General features: G+C 59.7%; 1 protein-coding gene across 3 annotated transcripts in view; it reads left to right on the forward strand.

The window, feature by feature from the left end:
* LRP1 (LDL receptor related protein 1) overlaps positions 1 to 12,692 on the forward strand; it is a 78,427-nt gene continuing 65,735 nt past the window's right edge. For 2 of the 3 annotated variants that reach the window (XM_066207383.1, XM_066207385.1), the window contains exon 1: positions 4 to 118. In XM_066207383.1, the coding sequence (XP_066063480.1) occupies positions 46 to 118 (73 nt within the window). In that variant the 5' untranslated portion in view covers positions 4 to 45. Of the gene's footprint in view, positions 119 to 12,692 lie in introns of all 3 variants that reach the window. The other variant, XM_066207386.1, reaches the window with a different exon arrangement.

The following is a 12,692-nucleotide window of genomic DNA, read 5'->3' on the forward strand; positions in this document are numbered from 1 at the left end:
CAGCACGGCGTGAGGAGCCGCCGCCGCCGCCGCCGAGCCGCCGGCATGGGGCCGCTGCTGGCCCTCGCCGGGAGCCTCCTGGCCCTGCTGGCCGCGCCCGCCGCCCGCGCCCTCGAAGGTGAGTCGGGGGGCGGCGGGGCCGGACCCCCGCGGGGGGATACCGGCGGGGAGGGGGGGACACCGGCGGGGAGGGGGAGGCGCCGCAGCCGCGCGGCCCCGCAGCCGCTGTCGGGGGTGCGGGGCTCGGCCGGGCCGGGGAGGGGGCGGGGGGCGCCGCGCGTCCCCCCCCTCCCGCCGCCGCCGTCGCCGTGACAAAGCAGAGCGGCCCCGCCGCGCCGTGGGGACACCGGAGGGACCGGGGGACAGCGGGGGGCAGCGGGCCGGACTGGGGAGGCGCGTCCTCCCCGCACCCCTCCGCAGCGCACCGTGCGCCCCCCGCCCCGTCCCCCCGCAGCCGCGGGGGCCGCTCGCTCGCGCTCCCCGTTTTCTCCTCTTTGCCCGTTCCCGTGGCTTCCACCCGCCCTCCATCCCATTTTCCTCTGGAATCCAAAGTTTTCCCCGCAGCCAAGCAGGAAAGTTGGAGCTCAGCACCCCTGCGGGAGCCGGGGCCGGGGCTCCCGGTGTCCCGGGGGTGACCGGGGCCGGGGTCCCACCGGTCCCAGGGCTGGCCGTGACATCCCGGCCTCGCCCCACTCTCCCGCTCTTGCATAATCGGGGCTACTTCTCCCGGAGCCGCGACGCCCGGCTGCGGAGTTTGGCCGTGACCGGGCCTGGTGGCACTGGGAATGTGTTTATCCAGCGATCGGACTGTCCGTCCCCCCGTCCGTGTGTCCGTTTGTCCAGCCTCCCCCCATCGGTTCATCCAGCTCCTTTGCCAGCCGCTCGTTCCCAAGCCGTGCACGTCGCGTTCCCGGCTCTTATTGATCTATTCAGTAAATACTTGAGCTCGTCAGCTCCATGGCCGGGCTGGGAATGTGCGAGGGGCCGCTCTTGGCAGCGCCCGTGCTCCGCGCTGGCAGCAGATCCAGCCGGGAACCGGCGGCCGTGGCGAAGTTCCTCGCAACGCTTGGACGCGCAGGGCTGTTTTTCCCCTTCAAAAGCAGGGAAATGAGGGGGTCTTTCCTGTGACGGATTCCCCTCTGTCCGCATGGGAATGGCCTGGTGAAATGAGAGGCCAGAATGATGGATGAACGACAGGGTTGTTTTTTTGGGGTTTTTTTTTTTTTGTTTTTTTTTTTTTTTTTTGAGGGGGGTTTTTCTGTCCCATTTCTTTGCCCACCTTGGAGCAAAGTGGGAGAAGGGATTTGGTGTCGTGGCAGTGGCAGCATCTGACCCGTCACTGGGTCGGAGGGATGGAGGAAGAGGAGGAGGTTTGGGCAAACGCCAGATCCCTGCCCCAGATTCATGTCTGGGGCTGCAGGAGGCCGGAGCTTGTGGTTTCCATCCTCCAACCCCTCCTCGCCGTACTGGGGGTGCAGACGCTTGATCTGTGTCCCTTAGAGGGAGGTGACGGGAGCAGAGCAGCTCAGGTCACCCTGCAGCCCCCCCTCGGTGGCACCTGCAGGGCTGATGGAGCCGCTGGCACCCGCCCGGTGAGCTCAGCGGTGCAGGTGGCCAACAGCTGAGCCCTCTGGGGTCACCCCTCCAGGGATCTGAGGTCTTGGAGGCATCATCCCTGCTCGGAGGTGGCTCGGAGCAGCCGGCGGATCCAGAAGTTGGTGGGGGCGGAAGGGAGGCATCACTCATTGCATAAGCTGCGTTGCCTTTGGAAACGAGGCTGCGGAAAGATGATGAGCTGGAGGGAACTTCCTCCATCCTCTTCTCCACACCCCAGGAGCTGGAGTGGGGCAGAGGCACCCCTTCCTCCTGGTGCATGTCCCCCTCTTGAAGGGCTTCCCTTTGGCGCTTGTGATGGGGACAAAGTGCTGTTCCGTCACCTCGGGGTGCTGGGAGCTGTGTGAGCCAGTGGGTGGGAGGATGTGAAGGTATGTGGCCGATGTGGAGGCACCGTAAGCATGTGATTGGCCTGGTTAGGAGGCAGAATGTGCCACCAAGGTGCCACCTGAGTACCTCAACCCTGGCAGTCCTGGCTGGGCTTTGTTTTCCCTGATGCAAGTGTCCCACTGCCCCAGCTGGGTACAGTGGGGCTCTGGGAGGGGCCAGGATGTCATTGGGAGCAGGGTGCAGGTCCCCATCCTTGTCTGGAGAGCCGATTCCTCACACTCACTGCCTCTGTTTGCAGCTCTAGAAGCTCTTTGCTTGTTCCTGAAGAAGAGGAGGACAATGTCCAGCCATGGGGTGGGAGGAAGCTCTTCTATGGGTAACGAAGGGCACTGGTGTGCAGCTCCTGTCTGCCCGGTCCTCTGTTGCTTCCCGGTGTGGTTTGGGGCATCCCTGGGCCCTATGGTGGCAGAACCCCAGGAATGGAGTGAGGGCAGGCAGGGGTCACCCGGTTCCTCTTTTGGAAACACTTGTGGTTAAGGGTGACTGGGGTGTTTTGGTGCAGCACTTCCCTCTTGCCACCTTGGTGGTCTGGCATGTCCCATTGTGTTTCCACATGTGTTCCCAGGTGTTTTCCCCTGTGTTTTTCCCATGTGTTCCCATGCGTGTGCACACGTGTGGGTGTGCGCACACTGCTTCCCTAAGCGTGCACAGACACGCCCGGAGCTGCGCTGGGTTCAATGGAGGTGAAGAGTGGAGGTTTGGGGTGCTGGGATGAGAAGGAGCTGCTGGAGGGGCTGCCCCTGGGCAATGGCTGGGGGTTCCTCCGTGCAGTGTCTGGAGGGCTGTCTGGCATTTCTATATGGAGCATCCCAGTGGGATGCTTGCATTAGGATTAGGGTTACCCCAGTAGCCCCGTGGGGCTCTGGCCTGGCCTGGCTGTGGTGTCCGGTGAGAGGGCCGGGCTCTGGCCCCCCATCCCACGTGCTCCCTGTCCATGACAGGCACTGACGTCGAGAGGACAGGGCAGCGCTGGAGCATCCCTGGCAGCGGTGCCAGGTTTGGGGTGAAGCCGAGGCGTTGCCTCCTCGCCGCTTCCGAAGCTCCCGAGGTGCAGTGGGCGGCGCGGGGGTGGGAGCAGCTGTGGCAGCCCCCTCGCCTTCGGTGCCTCAGCCCCACCACTCGCTCCTCGTGTTCTCTCCGTGCCGGTTCCATGTGCTCCGGGGGAGCCTGCGAACCGGGAAGGAGCGGGGGCTGCTCCAGCTGGTGATGCTTTTCCTCCAGTGTTAGGTACCGGTTGGGATGATGGGGAGAGCAAAACCACCCAGGTCCTGCCTGTGCCTCCAAGGCTCCTGGTTCCTGGAGCATCCTCCAGCTGGTGTTCCATGGTTCCTCTTTGCCCCCAGCCCATGCCTGACCCGTGTTGCCCAGTGGGGCTGTCCAGGCTCTGCTCTGCTGCGCAGGCATTCCCCTCTCCTCACAGGAACAGCAGAGTTGGAGCAGAAAATCAGAGACAAATTAAGGGAAAAGCTGCGTAAACCAGCTGCTGGGTGGGGTCTTGAAAACAGCCCTGGGGTCAGCTGAGGGGACGGGGTGGTGGCACGAGAAGCTTTGAGGAGAGAGGGTTGGCTCCCAAAATCTGTTCTCCCACTGCCTGAGGTGAGGGTGCTTGAAGGCTCCTTCCCCCTCCAGGAGGGCACAGCTGTCCCCCCAAGGTTGTGACAATGTCCAGGTCACCTCCCAGTGCTCACTGAGGTGGGGAGGGGATGGTGGGTGGGCAGGGTGAGGACCAGGAGCCCTTTGGGCAGGAACTGGGAGCACTGGTAGCATCTGTAGAGGTGATGGTGGTGGCGGGGTGAGTTCATTGGGCACTGGGGTCTGTGCCAGCACTGGCCTGCCCTGTGGCTGCCCGGTGCCTCCTGTGGGGCTCATCCGGGTGCAGCAGCTCTGCTGAGGAGGGATCTGCTCTGGCTGTCAAGTGGATCCTGCTGCTGAGGACTTGCCACCATCTCGTGAGCACTGGGATGCTCCTTAAGGAATGGGACAGCTCATGGGGTCCCTGCCTGTCCCTGGGGATGGGGTTTGCGTGTGCTGGGAGGCAGCAGGAGCTGTGCCCATGTCTGTGACCCCCACAGCGCTCCAGGGGGGTTGGCTGTGCCTTTGGGGAGCTTTCCCAAGCCCTTGGATGGTCTTTTGGATGGAGAGCGGTGCAGGGAGCACGTGGTTCTGCAAGTGTCCTTTGCCCAGCAAGGGGGTGGACGGGAGGCGCTTCCCGAAATCACAGCCAGGGCTGGGCCCTCGGGAGCTCTGGAGCGCCTGGGGAGGGGGGGGACACACAGGATGTGCCACATCCTGCTGAGTCAGCACGACTGTGAGCCCACAGCTGTCATGGGGCAAGAGGTTCCTCTTCCAGGCATGGGGGTGATTTCAGTTCCCAGATCCAAGCACTCTCCTGGTGCAGATAAATCCTTTCTCTGTGCCCCCCAGACCTTCCAGCCCTGCTGGGGTCTGAGCGCTGAGTCTCTGCGAGAGCTGCCTGCCAAGCCCAGAGTCCTCTCCCAGCTCATCGCAACAAGTCGTGGGGCTCCACTGAAGTGCCTGGGGTGAATCCAGCAGTCCCAGGGTTGGGAATGGGCTCCTTGGAGTGGGTGCTGATCCCAGGAGTGGCATCTGTCTTGGACTGTGAGCAGCGGATGCATCAGCCTGTTTCCTTCCCACAGTCCTGCCTTTGCCAAGCAGACAGGACTCTCCTTGTGCTTGGGATGAATTTTATCTCCATCATCTCCCAGAGAGCGTGTCCAGCTGTGTTCCCATGGCCGTCCCTCTCCAGGGACTTGGGCTTGGTGGCCAACGGTGCCGCGGCCTTGCCGAGCGCCCGGGGACATTTTGCCTCCAGCTCTGCCATCCTCAGTCTCTCTCAAAAGGAGCATCTGCCCCAGCTGCAGCTTGTTTTCCAGGGGACGCTTTTCCTCCTCTCCTCAGGATTTTGCAATTCAAGGCCACCTCGAGCTATTTACAGCCCAGGTTTTGCTGTTGACTTAACTTTCCAGCCCTTTCCACGCACCGCTCCAGGGCAGCCCGACCGCACCGAATATTTTCAGCATTTTCTAATTCGGCTCAAACCCGTTGTTTTCTTTGCTGTGTGACTCTTATTTTTGAAGGCAGAAGCACAGGGTGGGCCGTGAGGGCCGTTCTGGATGTTATTCCATCGTGAGAGGTTCCGTTCCCCTACGTGGTCCGGCCATTTCTAGGGCTAAATATAGACTCCAGTGTCCTTCCTGAGCCAGGGAACGGAGCGGTCTGGAGCTGCAGTCATGCCGATGCTGTGCAGGATCACAGACGGTCCCAGCACCGCTCTTGGGGTTGGCAGCAGGATTGTTGGATAATGACCTTGCTGGCAGCTTTGAGCTTCTCCGGTGGGACCGTGCTTGCAGTGACACCGAGGGGAGGGATGGGAAGAGCATCCCGGGCGCCAGGGAGTGTCAGGAAGGTGAGAGCAGGTCTGTGATGTCCAAAACGCATGGACTGGGGCAGCAGTGGGAATTGTGGGCGTCTGGGAGGGAGTCTAATTGAGTTGGAAGTTGCATCTTTAATTGGGTGGACTAATTAGCCCCTTGCCAGATGCTGTTTGTCCAAATGAGACCATGGTGAGGACGGGCAGGTGTTGGGGGTCACATCCTGGGGAGAGGCAGAGGGGGGGGTCTGGTCCTGAGAATGGGCCAGTGTTGGGGGGTCACATCCTGGGTGTGCCAGAGCTGGGCAGGTGGGGGGCATGTGTGGGGGTTGCTCTTGAACTCAGGGGGGCTGCAGTTGCAGGAGGTGGAGAGGAATCACTGCTCTTGGACTCAGGGCTCTGCCATCCATCCCTTGGTGACTGAGTCGAGGAGGATTCCAGCTGGGGGAGGCTTTGGGAGCCATCCCACTGCTGCCCCCATGCCCCAGCCTCTCTGGGGGTGACCGGGTTTGTTTGCTGTGGGCTGCCAGGCAATTGAAATGTGCTGAGAGCTCTGAATTGCATCAATCTCACCCATTTACCTGCAGCTCTTTGTTCGTGGGCACGGGCTCATGCTCCTGGCTCATTCAGGCCACCAACAGTCACAGCTGGCCAACGGCGTGGCCACAGCTTGTGCAGGAGTGTCTGCACCCCCTGGCCCTGCATTGGGCTCCTCAGGACCCAGTCCCTCCTGGTGTCACCCTTCCCTCTGCTTCCCTGTGCCCTTGATGCTGGGCACCTGGTGATTTTCTCACAACTGGAATGTTGTGACCTAAAGGATGGCACAGGGACACAAACCCTCCGGCCCTGGGGAGCAGCAGGATGCTCCTCTGCCCACCCTGCCCTCTGGCATGGTGCTGGTGGGCTCCCAGTGTGTACCCACCCACTCCAACCTCTGCTGGAGCCTGTCCCCTGCTGCCGCTGTCGACACCCCTTGGTTGTCCCTGGCTCTGTCGCTGCCGGGAGAGCGGCTCCAGATGATTTATGACATTTGAGGGTCTCTGACTGGCTGGGGGCGCAACACCCCAAACCACGGTGCTTACGGTGGTCCCGTCCCCTCCAGGCACTGAGAGCTTACTCCCCTCCGGCCCCCCAGCGCAGGGAAAGGCCGTGAAGGATTTCCTCCCGGCGGGTGCCATGGTGCTTTTTTATTGTTTGGAAAAGGAAGCACTTGGGTTTAATACTTCCCGCTCCAGCCGCCTTCCCAGCGCCCGGGCGGATGCCGCGGGGCACCGGGGCGAGCGCCGCGTGGAGCGGGGCTGTGCCGGCGGCGCCTCCGCCCCGGGGCCGGCTCTGCATCCTTGGGTCGGTGCCCGCGCCCAGGCCCCGCTTCCTGCCGCAGCCCCCGACCCTTCCAGATGGGTTTGCTCAGCCTCTCCTCTGCCGGCCCGGAGCGTGTTTTCCCCCGGGAAGAGCGGATTTGGAGCCCGGCGCTGCTTACTCACCAGCGCCGTGCTCGCCTCCGCAGCCGCTCTGATGCCGTCGGCCCTTGCCCAGCCCTGCGCCCTTTCAGCTGCTTAAAATCCTAAATTTTCTTTTCCTGCGACTTACAGAAGTTAAAACCAGTGAAAGCAGGATCCCTGACCCGCAGGAACCCCCTAGGAGCATCCGGTGGAGATGCCAAGGGGTCAGGAGTCATCTGGGACGCAGCATCAGCTCAGGGATGACTGTGCCAATTCCTCTTCCACCGTTTGTACCAGTTACAGACAGATGGGACATTTCATCATGCTAGGGATGCTTTTCCAGTGGAGCAGCTGCCACCTGGAAGCCGTGCAGGACCTGCTTTTCCAGAATATGCTGTCAAGGAATCCCCAGACCTTTGCCCTCACCGGCAGCACGTGCTCGCTGTGCTGAGGAGGCGATGGGCGACTGGAGCCGTGTCTCCACAGGCTGGTTGGGCTTGGTTTTGGCGACTGGGATGGGAATTGGTGACAGCCAAAAACTGTGGCAGGAGCAGGGCAGGGCCATGGTGTTGTCAGGGCTTGTTATTCCTGGAGAGACCTTGAAGTCACAGGAGGTTGCACCGTGTGATGGTGGCTCCGTGACCTTGTGCTCCCCAGAGCTGGGAGATGCTCTGAGATCCCCCAGGGCACCCAGGTCCCCAGGGGGACCTCAGGAGGTGGCTTGGAGGCTTGGAACAGGTGTGGATCTCCATGTTCTCATGCCCCTCTTGCTGTTCTCCAGCCTCTTGGAGCATCCAGCATCTCCTGGGGGGGTGACAGTTCCCTGCTCTGGCTGGGGTGGGACCCCCATGTGCACTCCAGTGAGGACCCACAGGTGTGGCCACCCCAAGGATCCCAGATCCCAGCTGGATCGTCCCTGGCTGCGTTCACACGGGCAGGTGGAGCCGAATCCAGAGCAACTCCCCGCGCGGCCGCGCTGCTCAGGAATAAAAGTCCCTTTATGCCGGAATAATTAGTGTACTCAGAGCATGCTAATTATTCTGGGATAAAAGTGACTTTTATTCCAGCAGAGTGTCCTCTCAAAGGGCCCTTTCTGCCCGCTCCCAGGGCACAATAGCTGCTCTGCTCCGTTTCCCCATCCCAGACAAAGTCCTTATTTGCGGAGGCAGCGAAATTGAGTTGACTAATGAATTAAGGCCAATGGTTCTGGCCGGGCTCCAGCCCTTTGAAAGCCTTGGCGAGCTGATGCCCAGCCCGGCGGGAGGAAGCACGGACCCTCCTGCCCCACCGAGCCCCCGGCAGCCTCCCCTCCCTCCCTCCCAGCTGCCGGGATGAAATGCCTATTAATCTATCCTGTGGAATTGCTTTATTCCCTGCGCAGGCAGGGCTCTGGAGGGAGCGTTATCAGCTCCAGCCACAGGCCATAAATAACCGCCGCGGTGCAGAGCGCCGGATCCTGTTTGGGTTCTCAGATGCCCAGGGTATAAACATCCCGCTCCTATTGCTGGGATAAATACAGGGAATAAAGCCCGGGCAGGTAGGGGAGGTGGGGGGGGGCTCTGCAGGCCCGCTGCCCCCTCCCCATCCCTCCTCTGAGGAAGGAAAAAGGGGACACGGGACACCCTAGCAGGGATGGCCACAGGCCAGGGCCGGCTGCAGCCCATCCAACTGCACCCAGAGGACTTAAGCCCCTTTCTCCTGGCTGCGAATGCTTTTTTTCTTTCTCTTTTTTCCTCTCCCCCCCACTCCCCCCCCCCCCCCGCCTTTTTTTTTTTTTTTTTCCATTTAAATTGCAGATAAGCTGCAAAAAGATTCTCCCTTGAATCCCCCTCGGCTGCGGGGCTGGAGCTGCCCCTCGTGCCCCTCCCCACCACAGTCTGGATGATCCAGCTCTTTTTTTTTTTTTTTTTTCCTTTTATTATTATTCTTATCCCCAGTTCTGACAATGCCGGAGCTTTCGTTTCATCTGGCTCCATCTCCTGCCATTTTTCAGCTCGTTCTGCTGCGGACTCTCCGTGGGGCTGGAGGCGGGAGGGGACGCGGGGGATCGCGCTCCGGCACGGCTCTCCCGGCTCCTGAATTTGGTTTAAAATGCAAATCTTTCCTTTATTCCCCCCCCCCCCCCTTTTTTTTTTTTTTTTTTTCTTTTTCCTTTTTAATGGATTTCATCTGAAGGCGGCGGAGCTGCTGGAGCCTGGGGAGCGGGAGGGGAAGGGGCTGGGCGGGATGGGGAGGGGGGGAGCGCATTCCTCGCTGCTTTTCTGATGCGCGTTCGCATGGAAATCGTCTCCCCCCCTCCCCGGATGCGTTTGAAGTCAGGTGACGCCGCGGAGCTGCGGGATGGACGCGGCCCTGGGAGCCGCAATATGATTTTATCCCCCTTCCCCCTCCGCGGGGATGCTGTGGGCAGCTCCCAGCTCCTGCCTCCGTCTCCTGCCTCCCTTGGGATGCTCTCGCCCGTCCATCCTCCTCCTCTCCATCCCCCCCGTTCCTCGCTCTGCTCCTTTGTCTGGGTTTGGAGGCAGGTCCTGGCTGCTGGGGATTCCATCCCAGTGCACATGCTGGGGGTATTGGGGGGCTTCTGGGGACCCTGGAGTTGTCACTGCCCGGAGTGAGCCGGGAGCTGGACTTGACCCCAAAGGGGGACATTGGGATGGCATCTTCCAGCCCCTGGGGTACCCGGGGATCCAGTAGCTCCCAGTCCGTGTCCCATGGGGAGGGATGGGTGTCCCTTGCCATGGGGAGGGTCCAGGTGGGCAATAATGGGAGAACGTGTGGAACGTGACCAGGGATGGAAAGCCTTTCCAGTGGGAAAGGGCCAGGGATGTGCTGGTGGGATCTGGGGATGGATGAGCAGAGGGCCCATCCTGTCTGTCCCTCTGGGATGTGACAGGGGGTGACAGCCCTGCCTGTACCCCAGGATGGAGGTGGGATCTTCCAGCTGCTTCCCACCAGCATCATCCCTTGGTCAGGGAACATGGGTAGAAACCAGGGATGGAAAACCAGAGAAGCACCGCAATGCCGGGTGGTGATGGTGGCGTTTGGTTTTGGTTGGATTTGTTGTTGTCTCCTTGGGGGGGTTCCAAAAAGGGAGAGAATTGAAGTGAACCCTGTCTGGGGCCCATTTGAGCACCCACATCCACCCAGAGCCTGTCCCAGGAATTCCAACACCTCGGGCCCAGCAGAGCCGGGCTCGCCTTCTCCGGATCATCTTTTTTGGTTGTTGTTGTTGTTGTTTTTTAAGGAAGGTGAACGCCTCGTGATTCCAATGCCATGATCTGACTTGAAGGGAAAAGGAGGGAAAACCGTATTTTAAAGTCAATATTTACTTAGCAATGGGCCGTCCCCCTCCCCCAGCCCGGCCGCATACCTGCGGCTTCTCCGGCGGGAATGGCCGGGAGCCCTGTCGCTCCTGGAAGCTCTGGAGCAGGGATCTGGTTTGAATCTTCCCCGTTCGGAGGGGGCCGGATGGAAGAATTGCAAAAATGCATTTGAACTGTTTTCGGGATCGTGTGTGTTTAAACGCAAAACAAACAGCTGAGCCTTCCTTTCCCTTTCCCCTGCCCCCCCGCTGGAAAAAATGTGCCTCAGACCTGAGGGTTTGGTATTTTAAATGTCTCTATTACCCGGTTCAGCTTTTGGGAGCCGGAAAATTTACTGGATTTAGGGTTTGAGGATCAACCTTGAGCCCCAGCCCGGGGAGGAGGGAGCACGATGGGCTCCAGGCTTTGGCCTGCCCAGTGCCTGTCCTGAGGCTGCAGAGAAACTCCAGGACACTGGAAGTTTTGAAAGCACAAAAAAAAAAGGAACAAATTCTGTGTTTTTTCCTGTAGTTCGGGGACAAAGGATGGATGTTGTGGGGGAGAGAAATGAAGCCTCAGATACCAGATGTGGTTTTGGTGGGTTTTGTGTGTTGAATGTTAGAGTTTGTGTCTTGGGTGACTCGAAGGCTCCGGCAGCTCCGTGTCACAGATTCCTATCTGGCACTGGGGGGGTCCCACGGGGAGCCGTGGGCTCAGCTCTGAATGGGAAGAGTGGCCATGAATTTCAGCCTTGATCCACAGGGAAGGGAGGAAGAGGAGGAACGCTGCGATGAAGACACGATGTTCATTTGGCTGATGGAACAGGCTCTGCCAAAGAAAGGCCAAAATTGCCCCAAAACACAACAGCCTGCCCTGTTTTGGGGGTGCTGCGGCCGAGCGAGCTGGGCATGGAGACCTTGAGGAGCACAGGAGTGGGTTTATTCCCTCCCTTTTGTGCTCCCTTCTCCCCCAGAACATCTGGTTTGAGAATCTCACCCGTCCCAGCCCGTATTTATGGCCAGCGCCGTTTCCTGGCCGGACGCCTCCTCCCGAGGAGAGGAGGAGGAGCTGGGCTGAGGAGGAAGCAGAGCAGGAGTTCCTTCATATTTTTGTGCTTTGCTTCCAGTCTCTCCAGGTTTTTATGTTGTCCTCATCCGTGGACTGAAGGTCACGTGGCCTTTGCTCCAGGATCTGTTTCTCTGCCTCTCCCAACAGCCCGTTTTGGTGTCCGTTTTTTATTTTAGGCAAAAAATCAGATGGGTTTTGGTGTTTGTGTCCGCCAACCCCTTTCCCAACCCACCATGCTCCAACAGAAAGCCTCCAGGTGTCCGTGGAATTCTGGTGTCAGGATCTTGGTCCCTTTCCCACCTGGGGAGATGCTGCTGGGATATCTGTTCCCACCCTGTCGTGGAGAGGAATCTCCTTTTTTGTGCTTTTTTGGTTGGGTCTTTTATTTGGACCGCTTAGGGTTTGAACTTTTTTTGGGTTTGGGCCTTTTAGTTTTTTGGGCCTTTCTATTTTTCTGACCTTCTGGGAGGCCGTTTTTTTTTGGAGAGTTTTTTTTTGGCCTTTTTTTAAATCCCGTTTTTGGGATGCCCTTTTTTTTGGGGGGGGTAGGGTCTTTTTGGGGGGACCTCTCTTTTTTTGTGCCTTTTTGGGGGCTCTTTTCTTATGTGCCTTTTTTGAGGCCCATTTATTTCGCCACTTTTCTGATCCCTTTTATTGTTTTTCTTTGCCACATTTTAGTGCCCTTTCTGGATTTGGACCCTCCTTCGGGCAGGTTTTTTTTTTTTTTTTTCTTTCCCCACCGTTCCCCCACATCTTTCCGCTATTTTGACAAACTTCTGCCGCGTTTTTAGCACAGTTTTGTCCCCTTTGAGTCCCCTTTTGAGCCGGGGTCTCTCCTCCGGCTGCCAAGGCAGGGACGTGTCCCTGCAGCTGCCCCGGCCCCGCTCTGAGCCGCCCATTGTGCGCCGATGAAGGCGCCTTTATTCCCGATCCCGGAGCCGGAGCTCCGCTGCCATCGCCGCCGCTGGGGCGAGCGCCCGGCTCGGGAAGGGAATTTTGGCTCCCGTGTGAGGGATGCATGAACAGAGACACCTTCTCTAATTGTCCACCTGGCACCGAGGCACCGAGCGCAGGGCGTTGAACCTGCCGGGAACACGCTGTGCGAGGATGTGAATGCGCCGAGGAGCCCGGGGAGTGATTCTGTCCTCTCCCTGCCCTGAGCCGTGGTGCCTCTGGCTCTTCCCGTGGTTGGGAATGGCGGAGGGGATGGGTTTGGGTGGGTTTGGGTATCCTGTGGTGGTCAGGAGCTCTCTGGGACCATCCTGCCTGGGTCAGCACCTGTCTGGAAGAGCAGGTGTCCTCAGGACAGTTGTCCTCCTTCCAATGCTTGGAAGGAATCCCACGTGTTCCTGCTCTGTTCTGGTCCTGGAGCTGGGAATGCTCGGCACGGAGATGCTGGTGCTGACTGATGGCTCCTTCGAGTATCCCTACTCCAGGATTAGAATCTCCAGTGCAAAACAAGCTCCTGGTTTCCCATCCCACGGG

This window comes from Chamaea fasciata, unplaced genomic scaffold, assembly GCF_029207755.1.
Source record: "Chamaea fasciata isolate MVZ Bird 193981 ecotype frontalis unplaced genomic scaffold, bChaFas1.0.hap1 SCAF_41, whole genome shotgun sequence".
In the NCBI taxonomy this organism is placed as follows: domain Eukaryota; kingdom Metazoa; phylum Chordata; class Aves; order Passeriformes; family Sylviidae; genus Chamaea; species Chamaea fasciata.